We start from the raw sequence: 21,707 nt of genomic DNA on the forward strand, positions 1-21,707 counted from the left end.
GGACGCCGGTAGACGGGTTATAGTAAAGTTCTGTTGGTGAAGCGCGTTGTACTTACGAAGCAATGAAAAGATGGTATTTGAAAGGCAACCTGATGAGATGTATTACGAAGGGTAGCCAGCGTGGTGTCTGTAGGGGTTTGGCGTTTGAGACGGTGGATCCTTTATCAGCGATCAGGGGTTACATAATAGCCAATGTTTGGATGAGAGATTTCAGTTACCAACTGGACGTCCTCTGGGGAAGAGCCTTGCGAATCTGCAGGGAATTCCTGGTGTCAGAGACCAGACTTCAATAAGATGCAAATATATGATTGTAGAGAGCTTGGATGCCTTCTCACTGCGGAAAATACAGGATTTAAGGCACCAGTAGGATCTCCCACTTATGTTTCAGCAGCTTGTTCGGTTTGTGAGGATCTTTAATTTGACAAATTATTCTTTAAATGCACTTAAATAGTTTATCAGGAAAAAAGTCAGGATTAACATTATGTGCTTTAGTGCATTTTTCCTTTTTTTTTTTTTTTTTTTTTTTATGTGTGTGCGTGTCTTAATCAGTGTTTTTTGCTGTTACCTGGTAATAATAGATGTGTGCTCAGGGCAAAAAGAAAAGCTGATTAAATGTTACAGTATTGCTTTAGCTGTCATTTGTCAAACAGAGAGCAAAAAAAAAAAAAAAGGAGGAAATGAAAAGAATAAATAAACTTCTCAATTCTTCCCCCGGTGGCATCAAGCCACGTAGCCTTGTCATGAAAAGGTCGCTTAGATTTTAGTCAAAATGATGGCAGCAAGTGCTTTGTTTTATGTTTGGGCACCTTCCTCCTGCTTTTTGCTGTGATACGGCGCGGGGCTGCTCCTGCTTGCTGGGCCCGTTACAGCAACGGGCGTAAGGCAGTGTGCGAGTACCAGAGCCCCCGGGTTTGACAGAATGGGAGAAGAATGACAGGAAAGAGAAGAGAAAATCATAGCCTAAGTGAGGGTTGTAGGAATATTAAATCTAACACCTGACAAGAGATTACTCCAAACCCAGCAGCCTTGAATATGAATCACTGTAATGAACTCTGCGTGGAAGTGTACCTGAAGACAGTCCAGAAACTCAGTCTAGTGAAAACACAGTTGCTCTCCTGCCTCTGACAGCACATTACTCCTACTGTATTTACTGATACTCAGGTTTTTGTGCTTGCGGTTGTGTTTTGTGGTACTTAAGAATTTGTGTTTAAAAGGGTTGCTCTATTCTGTTATTTCTTTTATCTCCCCCCTCCCCCTTTTTTTTTTCCAAAGTGAGCATTGAGATTTTAAATGTTCTAGGATTATTTTTTTTTTTAAGTAAGATTTTGTTTTGATGATTGTGTAACTTAGTTTTTGGCTGAACTTCAGGGGAGGTTTTTGTCTGTGGGAGAAATTATTTAATTTTTCCTTTGTTTCATGTCTGTGTGAACTTTTTAGGAAGTCATGTGACCTGTGTGGCGCTTGCTTGATACTGAGTCAATGCACTGAGAAAAGAATAGTGTTTCCTAATTCATCAGCACCTCAGTTCCTTCCTTATATTCTTATATTTAGCTGTGTAATGAATCCTGCCTCTGTTTAGGTTAGAACTCTGTGACATTTACAGCTCAAAGTGGAGTGATTAAAGAAACACAGCAGTTTTGTAGCAAACACATAATTACCTTACTGGGCATACAGTAGTTTTTCATCTGAGATCCATAATCCAGTCTGTAGGGAAGCAGGCTGCCAGCTCCGGTGTTGGTGATCCTTTTACTTGAGGACTCCTGGGCTTTTGTATGTTCTTTGTGTGATACAGATGGTATAGAAGTTGGGGTAGCTGGTGGGCCTTTCTCGGGTACGCAGGCAATTTAAGAATAGCAGGCAGCATTTGTAAAACTAAAACTTGCTTCTGGGCTGGAAGTATGCGCGTAAAATTGCACGTCACCACGGGCAGAAAAAAGAGCGAAAAGGAGGAATCTGGGGTGAAATTCCTAAGAACTGTCTCAATCCTAGAAGGTGCTGAGTACTCCTGCCGAAGGCTGACTGCTCTCTGCTGCTGATGATTACGGTAGCACGAATGCGCAACTATAACAGCAGCTCCGAAAGCACTTGCGTGTCTCTCGAGTTCCGTTTGGAACCACGGAATATCCTGAGAGCAGGTGACGTTCTCCATCATGCTTGTTTAAAGCCCTGTGCACTGATGCAAATTTTAAATAGCAGTGATAAGAGCGAAGCCTTTTCGGTTTTAAAGAAATTGAGGATAGGCCTATTTTAAATGGTTAAAAAGCCTCTTAGCAAGACCAGGGTCCAACAGCCAAGCGGAAAACTATTATGGACTGACAGGTGATTTGCTAAACAGAGCCGCAGATGGACCAGAAGAGGGATGTCTGCGGTGTACTGTGTTTGGTATGTAACAGCAGTTGCATAGTCCTGATAACACAGGGAGAAACACATGGGTGGGAGGGAATAGTTTGAAATGCAAATATATCCCCTTGCTGGCAATCTGCGGCCGCACAAAGCCATGGATTTGTTAAACATGTTTTTGCAGTTTCTGCAGGACAAGGAGAAAAAGAGAAAGCACATAAATACAGATTATGCGTTTTGTTGCTCGTAACTGATATTTTTTATTAATGCTGAGACAAAAAACGTGTTAGCCAAATGTATCGAGCAAACCGAGCAATTTTCTGCATATCTACCATATATTATCACTTACACATTGCTACCAGTGCTCCAAGTCATTAATTAAGCAGGGTTCTCTTATGTGTAGATTATGCTGGCAGGTTAATTACGGTTACCAGGTTACTGAATCAATAAATGAATGAGGGAAACATACTGCATACCTAGAAGAAGTTGTGTAAAATTAGAACAGGAACAGAGGGGATACACTAAGGCAGTTTAAGGGGAGATATCATATATTTGAATTTAGGCAAAAACGTGGATTAGTTTCAGGATCTGTTTGAAAAAGTAAAAAAACATATTTTAAATGCTAATTGCAAGGAATAATAGAATAGCAATAATAAAGTTATGGTGTTTTTCCCCCAGGTTTTTGTACTCTGTATATTTTTATGCCCTCATCTTACTCACTCTGCAAGAGTTGCATCTGTTCTGTGGAGTCTTTTCCCTTGCCTGAACTTGCAGGGCTATTGAAGGTGTGATAAAATACTTGATTTCTTCTACAAAAAGCTTCAGGATTAGTTAGCTCAGAGCCAAGACCTTCCTTTTTTGTGTTTGAGATGCTGTTCATATCCTGTCTTGTAGTGACAGGACGTTATTTATATTTCCCAAAAGAGTAAATATAGATATTTATACAGTTATTTATATTTACCAAAATATTAACTATAAATATAGTATAAATTGTTTCCATTATTTTTGTTGTGCTAGAATAAATTTTGTAAAAACATATTCGCTAATAATTAGCCCTAAAATTGACCTCTTAACTACAGTCACTAAAGGGAAATAGTTCGGTGGTTCCTAGCAGAAAAGACACCATTTAAAATGAAGGACGTTACTCGGAAAGTCTTTGGTTTCTCCATTCACATTGCCTATGGGAAACTCAGAGATACCATGGGTTGATAATATGCTCTTGACGTAACTCTTCCTCAGCACAGGTGGAGCTAAAGGGTATTTACTGTTGCCGTAATTTCAAATACTGCTGGACTGATCATAATGTTGCTCCCAGTGCAGTAACTTGGGTAGCAATTATTGGCAGTGGCATTGAGTTCCCCCTTCTCCACTCTTCCACTAAGCAGCACAATGAAACGGTTGATTTTTCGGTTCTCTCTCCGTTCCCTGGTTCACTGAATGGCACTGGAGTGATATCAGAAAGGAATTTGACAGATAGAAAAGGTGGTAATTTGACAGACGGAGCTGTTGATGAGGAGCGGAGCTTAACACAGAATATTCAGGTAGGAGAAATTGTGCTTTGTGGTAACGCCAAGGAGTGCAGGTTCACACACTGAGCTAGCGCTGTGGCGCACTTGCACCCTCGTGCTCCTAGTGTCATCTCTTCTGATAACAAAAGCATGAAACGGTACCTTTGGCCTCTCCAGCTGAGCAAGCTGGCCAAGGGCACAGGTCTCCTCTGCTTCCAGTTGTGCTGGTTGAAAAAAGCTGCTGTTCCCAATTGCACATCACAGAGTCTTTGCTGGAGGTGTTAGTCCTCCTTGACCCATCAGAGCTCAGTGAGCTACTTGGACGACCATTCCTTAGTCTGGCTCATCTCATGGAGGCAGGATTAGCAAAAAGCCTGTAGATAATGTCTATGTTGACTTTGTTCTTTCTGACTTACACGAGCTAGAGACTAGTTCCATGTGCACCACACCTGGCAAATTTGAGGGGTCCCCAATAATGGGACAGAAGAGAAGGTGTGTGCCAGACCTTCTTGTGTTCTGGCTGACCATTTAAGATATTTGTCCCTCCACAAGTCCTGACGTGCATTTTGGTTGCTCTGGAAGGTAACTTGCCTTTCACCCAGGTGTGACCATTAACATTTCATCTCTCTGTGTCACTTTTCACCTTTTCATTTGTTTTTTTTAATCTTTAAATCGTAAACTTCTTGGAAGAATGTCTCTCTCTCTTCGCTATGCCGAGCAAAACAAAGCCCCAGCCTTGTTCAGTCCTTCAGTTTCTGCTGAAATAATTAATGAGGTTTTGTGTGAGCTGTTGCAAAGTGCCTAGAGACTGCTAGATTTGCCTACGCAGTTGCCATGCTGCAACTTGGCCAAATTGTTGTTTGTAAAGCAATTTTGTCTCTAATATAAAAGGCACTGTATAAAATCAGTTTCTATTATCTTTTCATAGAGAATTTTCCATCTGAACCGTAAGCTTAGAATTGCTGACTATCTCCTTAAACACTTCCAGACAATAATGATACATGTTCTTCCAGGTAATATATATCATTACTTTTTATCAAGCAAGGCTTTGTTCATAGCTGTAGAAATAATATGATTCACTGGCCTCCAGCCAATGAGTTAATTACCTGCTAGTTACTTAAAGCACCTGGGGCTTTGGTTCATTCCAATATAAGTTATTAGCTTGCCAGTAAAGGATCAGTACCTCATAAATAGTTTCTCTAAATAACTTTACGATGTAGCTGGAGTTAAAATTTTTAAAAATTATTATTTATTTTTATTTATAAGAATAAATATGTGAGGGATAGCTTTAAATCTCAGTGATATAAGGCAACTATTTTGTTTTGAGACATCAGATAGTAACTCCCTATTGAAGACTGGTTTGTTCTGTAATACTTACTCAGTTTGTTTTGTTTGTTTCAGTTACGTGCTTTTAAAATAATAAAATCACCTGGAGTAGCAGACCAGTCTTAACTTGTGGTAAATCCATCGAGATAATTTACAACAGTTAAGGCTCTGGCTGTCTTAAAGTAATTGAGACAGATAATTATCTCTCTTTTTCTGTATCTCATCCCTTCTTTTTTTCCCCAGAAGTCATAAGCCACCTATATGTTCAAAATGTGTGGGAATAGATTTAACAATCACTGTTCTCAGAAGGATAATGCTGGGGCTGTCTTTGGCCAGGGAAGCACCCTTTAGGCAGGTTCTGTACCTGAAGTTAGAAAATAATTTTTCTGCAGCATTCTTACGGTTTTGGTTATAAAGAGTGTCTCAACTGATGAATTGGTTTCGTAGCTCAAGGGGAGAGAAAGGATTCTGTAACCGCCTAGGTCCTAGGCCTTGCTTAGATGCCTTATATCTGCTAAATAAACCGATGTCCCAGATAGCTAATTTAAGGACAGATATTACACGCTCTTCTTGCAATGGACCATTACTAAATTCTGTGTGAGCTGAACTTCCTGAGAGACCTTAACAAATATGCCCAGGCGAAAGGAATTACATTAATCCAGTTTCAGCTGTAACCTCAAGTGAGAGGAGAAGTTAAAAGCTTCCAGTCAAACCCAGGCTGGGGCAAAGGATGTTCTTCGTGATGTTTATATTCATCAGGATAGGTGAGGAACGTAACAAGAGCCTGAAGCAGTGAATCGCCATTGTATGGTGGCTGGCCAGCTACCATAATTTAGAAATAAGATTTGTCAGGATCAAATCTACTTGACCTTGGCTCGTTCATATTGGTTGGGATGGTGGCTGGAAGGAGTGGGCAAAGTAGGATAAGGAGACAGAGAAGAGCACGGTCTGCACAAGAAGGCTGAGAGAGGTCATGCTTACCACAGTGGGTACGGTAACGCTATGGGCAAGAGGGAAGAGGGGTCACTGGAGCAGGAGCAATGCTAGAAGAGATACAGAGGAGTGCAACGCTAGTTCTCCTGCCCTGCACGTTCTTGCAGCCTGCAGGTAAAAAGCTGCTGCACCCAAAGCTACCCGTGATGAACTGGTAGCTTTTGTGCTGCCCTGATTTCTTCTTTTTTTCCAAAAAGCCTCAGCTGAGGTCGCATGGTACTACGCGGTGGATAGACCCATATAGAACATTCCCTGTGGTAGGAGTTGAGCAGCCAAGTAAGAAAGAATGCCTTAAAGATGAGAGCAGATATAGAGATGAACTTTGTTGTCCCAGTTTGTACAGGCTGGCTGAGTTGAAGGCTAAGCTAGGGGGAGAGGCGGATTGCCCACCTAATGAGTGCGAAGAGGAAAAATGTACGTTTGTGTCACTGCTGAGAGGTGGTTCTGACTGAGAAATAAACACCAAAGCAAAGAGGCTTTAGCTGAAAATTGGATTCTCAGCAGCAGGAAGTGCCTGATCTGATTGTTTATATCTTTTTTCCAAAACTTGGTCAGGCTGTTCCTTTTCTTTGTCTCTCCTCTTTTTTCCTTTCCCCTCCTCCCCCCAATGCTATTGACTTTCAGCCCTCTCCAGTCGGTCTCTCTTTGCCCACAGACCTGGAAGGAACACTCTGCTCTAGTGTAGAAGTGACAACTTCTATCTTGCATGCTGCGGTTATCTGACTCGTGCATCTCAGAGCAAAACTGATAAAGACTGCTAAGACAAGATGGTCATTTTCAATCTTTAATACAGCCTATCATATTCTAAAAATCTCATGAAAGAACTGTGTGTTAGTTAAATGATGATTAATAGGGATGGTTATAATAAAATACCAATTTATATCTGATTTTGTGATAACAGTGTTAGTCTTTTTTCTCCGACTAAAGTCTGTATAAACGAAGGAATCAAAAGAGAACAGCATGTCTGTGCTTGTTTAAATCAATTGAAATTAGCGACATTGTGGCCTTTGCGGTCCCCAAGTTATGTGGAAGCACTGACAATTATTGTGGTTTTGTTCCTTTTGTACCAGGATAGGTCAAGATTTAAACCCAAGACCTAACCCACCTGCTTTATATCAGATGATTCAAACAGTCTGTGGAACAGTATAGAAACTGTAGTAGAGTTATCATTTTTGTGTCATGGGGCGGGGGGAAGAGAAAACAGATATTCTCATGCCTCACTGTGTTGGTTTTTTTTTTTTTTCTCTCCCAGTTTTTTTATGCATCTCATTATAGAGCCACCATTGTGAACTTTTTGGCTGGCTGAGAAGATTGCTAGGTTTAAGGTGCAAGTTCCCACTTGTTCAGACGAGTACCTGCCCATATGTGGAGGGTGGACTCTTTTCAGGTTTTGAATACTTGCTCCCCGTGTAGTTTAAGCTGACTGGCCAGTAGGTTAGGATGGATAGAAATAAGCTATTTGGAAAGTACAGTGACACAGTCAGATGAAGATTGGCACTAGTCTGATAAAAACAGTTCAAATGTCTGTATAGAAAAACAAGGGAAGTAGTCAAGTATAGGAAGCTGAAAGCCATATGTGATCTCTAGTTTATTCCCTATACTGCAATGAACACTTGAGTTTACACAGAAATGTCAGTAATGGAGTAACTGGTTGTGGTGTTTGGTTTATAATGCCAATACGCTGATGTTCTGTTTCTTCACTTGCAGCTGCGCTGAGAGCTTGTGCTGACGGAGGTGCCAATCGTCTCTATCACTTCACAGAAGGAAGCCAGGACAGGTACGGTAACAATACACTCGAAGTCATTGAAATCATCTCTTCTTAATGAAAGTAAAGTATGGAGGAACAAGATCTGTTCAGTTACTGAAGTAGCTGCCTGCTCTGTGCATGGTATTTAATGAACTGTGGCAGGTATGATGATGTATTATTCATGTTACCTTTAGTTTTTATTCCCAGCTACAATTTTTAAAAACACACAGGTAGCCTGAAATACCTTTTTTTTTTTTTTCCTTTAAGCGCGCTGGTCTTTTTTGCTCTTGAAAGCTTTGCTCTCGGTCTGTCTTATTTTATGCATCCCTAAAGCTAGGCCTTTGATGCAGCCTCTGAAAAAACTAGCTGTGGCCCTAGCAAGGGTTGAGTAGAGGAACATCTGATGCCTCTCACCAGGAGCTGAAACAAAGTATGTCCTCTTCATTCCTCTTGTGAGGCCTTAGAAGAAATCTGTTTGCTTTGTGAAGTGAGATAGGTAATAAAATAGGAAGTCTACTTTTCTTTCTGACTTATTTCTAAGTTAGCGTCAGGGCATCATACGTGACCAAAGGCAAGTACGGTGATTATGTATAAATGTATATGCTAGGTGAGGAAATACGACTGGAAAGAGAATATGTCCTTGTTTTCTTTAATGGTATTTAAAATTGTAAAATATCCCAGGTTTCTGCATTGAAGTGGTTTCTCATTTTTGTAGAGGAAACATGGAACGCTGTACAATCTGCGGTAACTAGAGATCCTCTGTGCTTGTCTTTAGGACTTTCAGTTATTTTGAGCAAGAATTAATAAATAAATAGCTTAATAAAAGCAAATAAATGCTTTTAAACCCTGACTATTGAGGTGAAGAATGAGACAGGTATTTGGTAGAACTTACAAACTTCTAAACAATTTTGTTCATACCGCAAAATCTGATACATATTTTGCGTTTCATCTCATGGCAAGTGTATGACAGAGGCCAGGGGAAGCTTGGTTTCTTTCTGTCCTTCAAAGTAAAGACCGGAGTTAGAAAGAAAGACTGTAGTCTTAAAGTAAAAGTTAACTTAATTTTTTTTCGTTTGTCCCCTGTGAGAATTTTGATGGCTGAGATCTACAACTGCTGAAACTGGGACTGGAGTCTGTCAAGCACTACTAACTGTTGCAGAAGTATTCCTTCTGTAATTTTCTATTTCTCTTCTCCTAGTAGTTGCTCACAGAGCCATGCATAACTTAACCTTGAATTCAAACAGAAATCTGTTTGACTTGCAGTAAGCAGTTATCTTTGATAATGGTGATGCTTTACAAAGAACAACATTTTAGAGCTCCCGTTTTGCCTTCTCCTGTAACCCATTCATCTCTTCTGCATGCCTTTATGTTCACATTAAATAAATATAATTCAGGGGAAAATGGATGATTATACCTTGACTGAATAGTTCTTTTAGTCTTACATGCTTGGCCCTTGGAGTATTCTTTTTCTCTATCTTTCTTCTTCTTCTCATCTTAATTGCTTTGGGTAGATATATTTTACCTTCAAAGTGATTCTTTTGAAACAAAAAAAAAGACCTGCATAATTTTGATTTTTGTCTTTTAAAAAATCATTCTGCTGGAAAGAATATTCATTTACTTCTCTGAAGTATTTTCCCTTAAATTCCCTGTCCAATGTTGTTAAAGAGCTGTCTGCTCAGACTCTACTGACATGCTAATAATTTTTTTAATGCTATCTTAACCTTCTGTTTAAAACTCTATTTTATTCAAAGCCCAGCTTGCTAATTGTGTTGTATCAAAACGTAAAAACTACAGTCCTTTAATTCTAGAGAGATTATTATACCCAAGAGATACAAATAAAGAACTTGATTGATATTTTGGGCTTTATTCTCAGTGAGACCAAAGTGTCTTTCTGCAGCTCTGTCAGTGTGAAGAATCTTTTAGAATGGGCATAAGTTATAACACTCTGGGAAAAGGACAGTTTGCAATATGGGATTGTTATAGGGCTGTCTTCCTTTGGAGATAAGTGAAGTAGTAGTTGCTATTTTGAAGGGTCCATTTCCAAATCCTAGAAAAATATAGGGCTAGAAATGACCTCAAGAGTTCCATCCTTCTTTCCCTCTGCTTTAAGGTGAAGACACAGAATCGCAGAAAGTTTTGAGTTGGAAGGGAACTTAAAGATCATCTAGTTCCAACCCCCTTGCCATGGGCAGGGACACCTCCCACTAGACCAGGCTGCTCAAAGCCCCATCCAGCCTGGCCTTGAACACTTCCAGGGATGGGGCATCCACAGCTTCCCTGGGCAACCTGTTCCAGTGCCTCACCACCCTCACAGGAAAGAATTTCTTCCTAATATCTAATCTAGATCTACCCTCTTTCAGCTTGAAACCGTTACCCCATGTCCTATCATTGCACTCCCTGATAAAGAGTCCCTCCCCATCCTTTCTGTCGGCCCCCTTTAGGTACTGGAAGGCTGCTCTAAGGTCTCCCCGGAGCCTTCTCTTCTCCAGGCTGAACAACCCCAACTCTCTCAGCCTGTCCTCATAGCAGAGGTGCTCCAGCCCTCTGATCATTTTTGTGGCCCTCCATTGGACCCGTTCCAACAGGTCCATGTCCTTCAAGAAAAACCCATCTGTTCTGTTCCTGATGCATACCTAGTTAGCTGGTTCTTGGAAATCTCCAAGTAGGAGCACCCCCCCACCACCACCACATCCAGCTTCCTCTGCTTTGGCTAAAATATGCCCGGCTTGTTTGGTCTGTCTTTATTGGTCATCCTTTCTTATTGCTCTTATTCGCCTCTCTTCAGTTAGTTCACATCTATCTTAAAGTGCTGTGGCTGAAGCGAGGCAAGAAGCTCTGCAGGAGACTTACCGAGTGATGAACAATTCTTTAACGTGCTTCTCATGTTAAGTCGGCCTGTGCTGTTGAATGAAAGCAGCAAGAGCAGATTCAAGGGCCCTCCATTTCCTGCCTCCATCGGTTTCCTCTTTTCTCCACCAGTGTCTTGACTTGACTTGACATGTTTCTGGGCTTGAGTGGTTCACCTTTTCCCATCAAGCAAAGGAAGCTCTCACCTTCCTCTCTACAGCACTGGTGCAGGCTGGCTTAGCAGCATGGCTTCAGGTCATGAGATTAACACAGGTAAGACGTTATGCGTCTTCATCTGTGTTTGTGGTGTCATTTTTATGATGTGTTTTTTTGGTTTCCCCCTCAGTTTCTCTAAAAACTAGCAAAACAAATCTGAATTGCAGTTATTCTTGTTTAAAAACAAGTAAACAAATCAACCCAAGAAAACCTTCATTTTTGTGACTACTAGTGAGGAGAAATCATGGTGTTTTTTTCAATGATGTGTTGAAGCAAATTACCTTCCTAGAGCAGGAGGGGTAGGAAGAGTAACAAAAGGGGCAGGATTATAACTTTTCCATGCAGAGGCCCGTCCTTGGGACACGTCAGTGTTGGAGACCGAGGAAAGGCAGGTGGGAAGAAGGGACGGACTCGTGTGCTCTGTTGCTTTTCTTTCTCTGGCCCTACAGCCCTGAAAAGCTATTTTCCTTAGACTATATTTTTTCTTTGTAAACAACAGTTCCCACTTACAAATACAGATTACTGCTAAACCGTTCTTGATTGCTAAACATTTGCAGCGAATCAGAGTTAAAGGTGAGTTAGCGATCTTCATGGGTTTTTTGCTCTGCCTTATTCTGTCTGCGTTGCCTATCCTGTTGTGTATTTCCCCTGACTCGCTATGAAGCACTGTTATCCACTTCAGAGTTAGGTTGTTGCTTTTCTGTATCACACTACACAACTTCTTTCTCAACACCTTCTGATTAAATTTGAAGGCATCGATTAACCTGTGTGTCACTGGCTTTAGGGTACATGAAGGTGAAGTTGCATCCAAAACTATCATCGTATTGGCACCTGTAAAAACAATCATTATTACTTGTGTCTCAGATGCTGTTTTCTGGGGAGATGTGAAATCCATTGTGTACTCGGGTTGTGCAACGTGAAGAGCTTCAGGTCAAAGAGGGAAGTGATGTGCTGTATAAGAGGAAGGAAAATCCTATCATAAAAAATACTGGCTTTCTGGGGTTCTGTTTACTATTTCAGTATATCAGGCTTACTGGATGTCATGAGATGGGTTGCCTACAGTCACTAAGAACATCACTCGCTACATATCCAGTTTCTTTCTGTGAACTGCATGAAGTACAAGAGTAGCAGTTAAACTGAGGAATGGTTGTGTATTTTGATGTAGCATTTTCTACATGTAAAACGTGTGTGAGGTGAACTTAGGTGATGCACGAAAATTCACTTGCTACTATATAATTCTTCTCAGAACTAGACATGCAGGGACGCAGCTCCAAGAAGTTCTACGTGTGTGTTTGAACAAATTTTGTAAACAGTTGATGTATCTGCTAAATTTCAAGCATGGACCTCAAAAAATCTTGTGTGAAAGGTGGAAAGATAACTCATAGTGGAATTGTCTGTATATTTTGACAGCTTCGTGTGTGCATTTTGGCAATTAGTGAGGGTTAATTGTGCCAATTCACTAGCCGTCCGGTCTTCCTTTTTTGTCTAGTTCTGTTGGCTATAATTTACACTGAATTTGCCTAATCTTAGAAACCACTGTCTCCATTGTCAAGATCATTTAAAAAAAAAACCTAAAATAGCAGGGCAACAGCTAGCAATACCCATATGTAAAATGAGATCTTTTGTCTTGTTTCCTGAATAACCTTCTACTCACGGAAAAGTGGGTCACTAATAGGATTATAGAGTGAAAAATTCCTGTATACTTCACTGTGTTCCATATTGGATTAGAAATAGGGTACTTATGAAGGTAATTAGCCATTGATGTAGCTTAATGTAGGGTTGAGAGGAATTCTTTGCTTGAACTCTTTAGATTAAACTGGATATTGTTTTTAAGCTATCTTATATTCAGGCAAAATTTAGGGCACTGATGCAGAAAACACTGAATGAGTTTTTCTGAGTACAGATCTATACTAGAAGAGTACAGTGGTCTTCGGTCTTTAAAATCTATTCATTTTATGTTTTGTGGAGGATGTGAGATAGTTATACATGTGAAAGTTTTGCTTTATTAATGTTGATATAAGGATATGTTTCAGTAATGTTTTTTTAAAAAAATTGCCTCTGAAACTGTGAGGTCAAAGCTGTTTGAAATGGCTTTCTTGTTGCTGCTGGTGGTGAAGAGTTCTTTGAATTGAGGGATTACAGTCTGAAAGCCAAGACAGCTGAAAGCTGAGGCAGTGCTTTATTTGTCAAGTGGCTTAAGGAAATCTTTTACATCAGACATTTTTGCCTCACCTAAAAACTGTAGCAGTGTTTAAAGATCAAAATCAGGATCTTGAGTTTATCCTAATAAATTCTGCAGGAGTGTTCAGAAAACCCATCCCTATCCACAGTCTGCTCCTTTAGGAAATACCTAACTTGGGATCCATTTTTAAGTCCTGTCTTACTGTAGAAAACTGCCGGGCATCAATAGATTTCAAAAAAACAAAGCAACTTATCTCTCAGTGTTTGGAAACGTGAATCCATTTGGAGTTACATAATGTGTTTGTTTCAGGTAGTGCAGATGAGAAATTCTCAAGATACATTAAGATAATCTAGTTTTTGCTTTTTTCATTTCTGTCTTCAATTTAATTACTTTCACTCGATTACATTTTCAAATACCTTTTAATTCCAGTAGCCGTGCACTGTAAATATAATTCAAAGTTTGTTTCGGCAACAGTGAAGAGTTGAGATATCAAAGAGTTGAGTATCAGAAGATGCTGATAGATTCAGTCCTCAATTTAAACCAAGATTAGCTTCCTGTATTGGGAGGTATTTCCTGAAAGTATTAGGGCAGTAGCATCACTAGGCGTATCAGGCTTATTTGGTCTTTGAATCAAATGTTCACAGAAATGATGGAGGTGAAAATCATTGGTGCTTCTTTTTTTAGTGCTGGGTTCCTCTTGATAGTAAACAGCAGTATAAAACCAGACCAGGAGTATGTATTTTTCTGCAGTTATTGACTCAGTCACTGTGGTGCTTTATTTCTATTCAATTAGTCATCAGATGCTATAAAGGAAAAACCTGGCAGTTCCATAGCCATAGTTCAGGTTCACTTGAGAATTTTAGGAGGGGCAGAAGTACTGTTTTGCAGGTCACGCAAAGTGGAGATATATTTTGAGGGAGACACCAGCAATCAGCTGTAAAAGCTGTTTTACAGCTAGGTTTACTTGGAGGTGCTTCTAATTGTAGTTACTACTATATTCCAGAAACCATAACAGAAAATGGACAAGATAGAACTTCTAGATATGATTCACAAGTGGCAGAAGTAGATGTACCAGGTTTCATCTAGAGTAAAAGTGAGAGTATTTTCTGCTGGTTAAAATGGAGAACTGTGAATCAAGACCTTTGTTTTGTTCTCGGTTTGCTCAAAGTCATCCATTGAGTTACTATATCATCTCAGATTCTCAGTCAGTCACCTTTAAAATGTGGGCAAATAGCCCTTTAGGAGGGCTAAAATGCCTTGTCCTCGTTCATGTGTTCTCATCAGAGTTTCTGATATTTCCTTATTAAAAGCTGAGCCTATAAAAGAATTAGATATCATTCCTCCTGAAATCAGTATTTAAGAAGGAATAATAGATCCTAGGTGGAGGCAGACTTGATCTCCATTCGCACTCCAGGTACCTGCACATTTTGGCATAAATCCACAGATTTTCTGGGGGTTTTTCTTGGTTGTTGTTTGGGGTTTTTTTTTGATACCTCAAAACATTCAAACACAGCATTAGGACCCTGTTGTTTTAGCTACATCAACAGACTGAAGTGTGAGACTCTGCTTTTCTGGAATGATCCTCCTGATCTTGTTAAGAAGTAGATGGGAAGGACCAGGACAAAGGTGCAGGCAGATGGAGTGATGAGCAAATACAAAACAGATGGACAGTTCGACACTTCGAGCCAGTGAGGTGCTCTGCCCATAAAACTGTGCTATCCCAGTAAGAGCACTACAAGCCAAGGTATAATTGACAACTAGGAAAATAAAGGGTCATGATTTGTCCAGAACAGTACTTCTGGAAAATACAGGGGAAAAAAAAGTGGCTGAGGAAAGGAGAATATAGGGACAGTTTCTGTTAATCCCAGGTCTCCCAATCAGAGGGTTTGTATTGCTTCAGCTTCTTCTTCAAATAGCTGTATCTGTGCCCCTAGCGTACTGTAAGTAGAGGAATGTCATCGCCATCTGGGTGATTTCTGGCTTTATGACATGGTAAAAATCATTTATGGCCACCCCGATGCTAGAAGTTAGGACTTTGTAGTGATAAAATATCTGTGCATTGAGTCACCGCTGGAAAAAGCAGCTTGGGAAAGACTCCTGAGCTGGCCTAAGAGCGCTCTGCACTTTATAGTGTTTTGGTTCATTGTGCCTAAGGAGTAATTCTCAGGATCCAGGGAAAGCTGGCTCTGTGTGTGGCGTTAGGGTGCAATGTATGCCTGTGTTTCTTTTGGATCTCTGAATATCAATAGAAATGAAGGATTAGGCAGGCACTGCCTTTATGGAGCAATACTTTTTACAAGTGTTTGGGGCAGGCTGGGGGGTGGGAGTTTTCCTGTGTTTGAAACAAAGCAAAACTATGAAGTTCTTACAAGCCTTGAACAGGGCTAGGTCTTTGCTGTATAGTCTTTGGCATTTAAAATTTAAAATATGAACTTTATATTGAACATGGCAAGCGCGAGCTTAGATTTGAAAGAAGCTCTGTTAAGACTGAGAGGAATGCCGAGGTCAGCGTTCAGTCTGGGAGCACCGAAATGCACGTGCTACCAGTGCTTTAAAATGAATGTTAATAAATGACCTTGAAGTTGACTGATCTGCGCTGATGCCCTTCAGAGATTTAGGGAGGGATTACTAGTGCTATAGCACCTGTTTGCTTTTTTGGCTATTTTTTTTCACAGTCTAGAAGATTCCTGGAGAGAGTGGATATAATCCCTTCCAGGTGACTTCAAATTACGGAATATTACATAATGAGACTGAACACAAATAACACCCATAGATAAATTATTCAGATTCGTTTTTGCTGTCTCTAAAATGCTCTTTCAGTAAACTTATTAGTGGTTGTTGGAGCGTAAACATATTCTGGATGGGTTTTTTTGGTTTTCTTTCCTATTCTCTTTCTTCAGTAGACTCTGCTCTCTTTTTATAAATATGCGAAAGCCAGAAGTTCTGACTTTTAACAATTTGCATTCAAATGGGCACCTTTATTTTGAGAACAGATAATTGTATACTTCAAATCTGTTTAAATTTAGTGTTACTGAAGTCAGTAGCTTGCAAATGGGGGACTTTATGCCTTATAGAATATAATGAGAAGTAAAACCTTAAAATATAAATCCATTTATCTTTAAACTATTTTTCCTAGTTCTTCTGCTAAGATTTGTTTTTAAATCTAATTGTATTCCAAGAGTGTTTCCGTTTTACAAATGGACTCTTTCAGCTTTTCATTTTAAAATGTTCTGTGCCATGGTTGTTTTCACAGAAAATGCTATCAAGAACAAGGAACTGTGTTCTCAAACTATGATCCAGGGTACTTACGACAGTTGATAAATGAGAGTAGTTAATAAATTAACTATTTAGGGCCAAGTGATGAGGACTCTGTACCTCTTCTGATGAGGACAAGCCATGGAGCAAAAGCTACAGAACCAGTTGCAAAGCCCGTCCATATGAAGGGTTGAGCATCGGTTAATCAGTTGAACTAGGTAAGGTTGCCAGGCAGCTCTACAAATTCCGTAATTGAAGACACGAGGATTTATCCTTGCTAAAAAGTTAGAGCCCTGAGCCAGTTTTGTTCTGCTACCAGAAATAATTTGCTCAAGCATATGGATAATGTGTACGGTGGTACCTCCAAAGCTGCTCTTGGATACATTTACATTCAGAGAAACTCAAATCTTCCTCTTCGACTCATAGATCATAGAAAAATCACACTCCTGGGTATGCGCACTCCTCTGCAAGCAACGTGCTACCTGCCTTATTTAGGTACCAGTCCGGGCTTTATTTTTGTAAAATGGGGGAGAAAAAGTCTTCTGATGCCTTGATTTAGTTGTATTTTTTAAAAAGAGATAATTTGCTGTCTCTTACTTGCAGACTATTTTTAAAAATTTTGAGTCAGTGTACCTGAAAGCTGTAATGAATGTTGATTATAGAGAAATGTAGAGAATTCTGAGTTTAGAGCAAGGGAAGAAGTATAGTTTTGCATAACAAGTGAAAATACAGGGGGCAGTGATGTCAGAAGATAGTCAAAAGGCGGTTGAAAATGGCATAATCTGTACAGAAGTATCTTGCCTACTGATCCCAAATAATTGAGCAAAAGGATGTCTGATCACGTGGCAGGATGTAAAAGGGAGATTGGATCCAAGGTTACAGAATGTCTTAAAATAAATGGAGATGCATTGGGCTCCACTGGAATTGTCTTATGGTGTTTCTTTACTTGTGTGGGATGTTCTGTACGAGCAAGTCTAGACTCTGTCTGCAAACTGGTTTTGGTGTCTCTGCAGAACTCTGGACCAGCATCAGCACATCGTTCAGCTCTGGCTCATTAGCCCAGCTAAGAAACTGAGAGTGTTTGGGCCGAAATGTGCGTTAAGGTAGTAGGATGGTTTCTGATACCAGAGTGAGGTTGTTCTGTATGCTGTAGGCAATGCCTTTACTTGCAAATATTTTCCATCTAACTTATCATTTTGTAAGCACTTGTGTACATATAAGCACCTCAAGAACAGATTAGCACTGCAAAGATACACCTAGAAGAGTGAACTTCAGGGAGGTGAGAGAAGAGAGCAGTAAATGAAGGGTTAGATGACAATTTCAGAATACCATCAAAATACCTGCCTGGTGTGAGACAGCCTGATCACGAACATGTTACAGAATCACAAAATGGTAGGGGTTGGAAGGAACCTCTGGAGATCATCTAGTCCAACCCCCTGAGAGCAGGGTCACCTAGAGCAGGCTGCACATGAACGCAACCAGGCGAGTCCTGAATATCTGCAGAGAAGGAGACTCCACCACCTCTCTGGGCAGCCTGTTCCAGTGCTCCGCCACCCTCAAAGTAAAGAAGTCTTTCCTCATGTTGAGATGGAATTTCCTGTGTTCCGGCTTGTGCCCATTGCCCCTTGTCCTGTTGCTGGGCCCCACTGAAATTCAGAACAAACAAACGTCTGTTCTGTAGTAATTCTTTTTAGCTCAAATAGGTTTATATGCATGTACTATATAAAGAAAGTCCTGAAATGGACCAAGGAAGAGATGCACTCAAGTAAAAAGCTCACAACTTTTATTGGGTTTGGACTGATGTGCTGCTTTATTCCTCTGAGTAGCAATGAATATTGAACTAAATTGACTGCAAAATAAAAAAGGTCAGGCAAATAGTACTTGGGTATGAATACAGCTCAGCATGGTTGAAATTTATGTTTTATTCTAGAGAGAGAAAAAACAAACCAAAACTGACCAGTGTCTGTCACTGTGGGCACGCTACATCCAGATTCTACTAGAAATTAGGTTCTGATTTTGTTTGGGATTTTGAAATGCACTTGGTGAACGAGGGGAAACTAAGATTCTGTACAACTTTGGCAGAGCTTTTAACACAGGTTTTTGTTTTTTTCTTTTTAGTGTTACTTAGTTTTTCTTCTTTGATGTCACAACACAGGAATAGATAAGGCCTGTGCTTGCCAAATAGGGACCCAAATCATCTTTTGTACAGATTCAGGATCTTCTGTTGACTTAATTGGGAAGAGATTAAACTCTAGATGTCTAAGCAATAACACCCTCTCCGTACATTGCCCTGAATTCTTGCAATGTAATTAATACTTTACATGATTCATCACTTCTCCATGGTGATTGCAAGCAAGGAAACTGCCAAAGCCGGATCTAATGTTTTCAGCATCCTCGTACTGATTGTTCCAACAGCCTGTGAAAGGGATGGAGCAAGAGTGAGACTCTTGCTGCTACTTCGTCAGCAACCATGTCCTCCAGAGACAGGGACGTATTCTGTTTTTATCCCTTGTGCTTTAACAAAACCAACCAAACAACTTTTAGCTGTGTAAATGGTGTTTGAGCATCTATTACTCGGATTTCAAGCCAGCATTGGCAGTAGTTGGAAATCGTTACTGCTTACTGTATTTGGAATTACTTTGTGGTGCCCATGCAGTGATCGAAATATTTAGAATAGTCTTGGGAAGTGGTAACACAAGGAATGAAATTCTTCCTATAGCAATGAATTGTTCTTGGACTAGTACCTCTGGAGGGATGTCCCACCTACACAAGCCGCTTGACTCTCAAACTGACTGGCTTTCCCTGGCTGTTAAGAAACTCCACCTAGATTAAGTTTCTTCTTGCTTTTGAAATTAAGTTGAGTGGCCCGTTCAAGGTATCCACATCATGTGGCTAATTGGAACGTGTAGATAAGATGTTTTGGATCAGACGGAGTACACGTGTGCATGCAGTTCGCTCCATATTTCCTTCAGTGTGCCTTTAAGTACTTTGATCTCTGTGTAAAAGATACCTGGCACGTAAAAAAGAACAGAAGCAGTAAGTAACCATATAGCTGCTCCCCTTCATTTATTCATTATAAGCATTATGGATAAAGAGTGACTGTCTAAGTGGCGGCCGTATTAGGGATTTGCAGCTTGAGACTGGGTTATCCCATTACTGCAGAGAGAGCCAGTAGGATGCCCATAAAGAAGATTGATAAGGATCAGCAGGTTAGAAAAGGTATATTTTTAGAGTGCCTGAAGTACAAAACAATGGAGCGGCAGGTAGCAATGGCAGTGGATTAAAGGATGCGCCTTTGGACTTCCTCTGTCTTTTTCTTCAGCATAAAAGATTTCTGGCATTCAGATGTAGCTCAAAATATTTAGTTATGAGGGTAGTAGGATTTTTAGGTTGGCTTCTATTTTTCTTTTTTTTTTTTTTAAAACATATGAGTGGGTAGCAGGGTGATTTTATTATTATTAGTAGTTAATTAATTCCTACAGTTGGTGTGTGTTAAAGTCCAATGACATCGTTCAGAGCGCTGGTCATCCGGCTGTGGGCCAGAGCATTGAGAGCGGTGTCTGTGGTTGTCATCTCCTCTGCGCAGAAGTGGAGTTACTCTGCAAGGACTTGAAATCATGTGGTCTTTATGCACCGATGCAATAGAACTCTGAATATCTATCAGGTATCTATCAAATAGTTTCTTTGTCAGCAGGGCTTTTGCCTCGGTGTTTAGGAGTGCTAAACAGGTTAGGTGAGAGCTGGCACAGGCACAATCTAAAAAAGGTAAAAATTGAAATGGAGGGAGAAAAACAGGGTAGAAGGAAAAGGATTTTTGAATAATTTTTTATAATAAAGCTGAAAAGGAGAAGTCTCTGGAATAAACCAGGCTAATGACTCCAGTGGAGCAACTGTTATTCTGTCACAAAAAAAGAAAGGAAGGCTCTATAGCAGTAAAGACAAAAATGTGATTTGCTTCTGCAAGTTCCAGCAGTATCTGTGGGAGGATTGATGTTTTCTAATTTTATAAGCTGCAGCCGGCACGTTAAATGCCAGTGACAGATCGGATTAGAATTGTGTGCATGAAGGTATTTTGAGTGGTGAGAGAAAGACAGACTGTCCCAAAAATACAACAGAAAAAGAGTCAATAAACAATTCAGTGCCCTTTTTTTGTTAAAACATCATCTGCAAGGTTTGACAACAAATACGTTTAATTAAGAAAGTGACAGATGTGAGTGTCACTACCTCTTCTTTCTGATGCTTTTAATTTTAGGAAAAAAGAAAACTGTGCATAAGGTGATTTTGGGATGGTTTTGTACAGGAGGGAATGATGTGAGGAGCAGGCATGGATTGATGGGGGTGTAAGCTCTCGGAGGGAATTATCAGGATGATGAAGAACCCTTTTTTAAGAGTTAACATTGCTAGCAAGTGAGTTATTGATCTGCTCTGATTGGCAGCAAGGGGCCAACATTGATCCATCATTGGAAGCTTTGCAGCAAAGCAATGAAAGCGGCTGCACGGGCTGTGGTTCTGCCTCTCATCTTGTGAAAAGGTTACTGCTCTCTGATTTCCTTTTAGAGTCACAGCATTTCAAATTGAACAGCATTTTCTGACAAAGACAGGAGCTGGAACTGTGCTACGCTCTCCCTGGACTTGGTGGGACACTTAAGATTCTGCTGGCTTGAACAGATAGCAATTACATGGGCAGATCCCTCCTCGTTTCCTTACTCCCTCCTTTTTGCCCCACAGTGAAAGTAATAAGGAAGAGCATCCATGATTATGTTTACTGTAATTAGCCTGTCCGCTGGGGAAACTCTTGTGGCATCTTTTAACATTGATATAGTATTGATTTATGATTCTAATTTATATGTTCTAGCTCTTGTTCATTAAGTGACCACAATGCAGGGTTCTCATATTTTGTGTGTTCCCCATAAAAACCTGTGCATTTCATTAAATCACAGCAGAGCAATATTCTAACAGCACGTTGCAAGTGTACAGGAGGGTCTCAAGGTCACAAACTCCTTTCAGAGGTTAATTAAGTCTGAAAGACAGATATTCTGTTGTAATTAAATAGTAATGAATGAGAGGCCAGGAATATTTGGTGTATAATGCGGTACCACGAGGCAAAGCCAAAATCATCTGCAAATTTATTATTTTATTTCATATTCTATTATAAAATACCCTTGGGTGTCAGTGTAATTTTTATTCTCCAACTTGCCTATGACAGAAGGGGGATTAAGTGGTCAGTGCTGTCATGCATATATGTGATCGTAATATACCTCAGGAGTGGTTTTGAGAACTCTAATAGCATTCC

The 21,707-nt window shown here is 40.1% G+C and overlaps 1 protein-coding gene across 2 annotated transcripts in view; it reads left to right on the forward strand.

The window, feature by feature from the left end:
* TPK1 (thiamin pyrophosphokinase 1) overlaps window positions 1-21,707 on the forward strand; it is a 307,648-nt gene that overhangs the window by 113,596 nt on the left and 172,345 nt on the right. For both annotated transcript variants that reach the window (XM_054193626.1, XM_054193627.1), the window contains one exon: window positions 7,875-7,944. In XM_054193626.1, the coding sequence (XP_054049601.1) occupies window positions 7,875-7,944 (70 nt within the window). The remainder of the gene's footprint in view (window positions 1-7,874; window positions 7,945-21,707) is intronic.

This window comes from Rissa tridactyla, chromosome 2 (genome assembly GCF_028500815.1).
Source record: "Rissa tridactyla isolate bRisTri1 chromosome 2, bRisTri1.patW.cur.20221130, whole genome shotgun sequence".
Classification (NCBI taxonomy): Eukaryota; Metazoa; Chordata; class Aves; order Charadriiformes; family Laridae; genus Rissa; species Rissa tridactyla.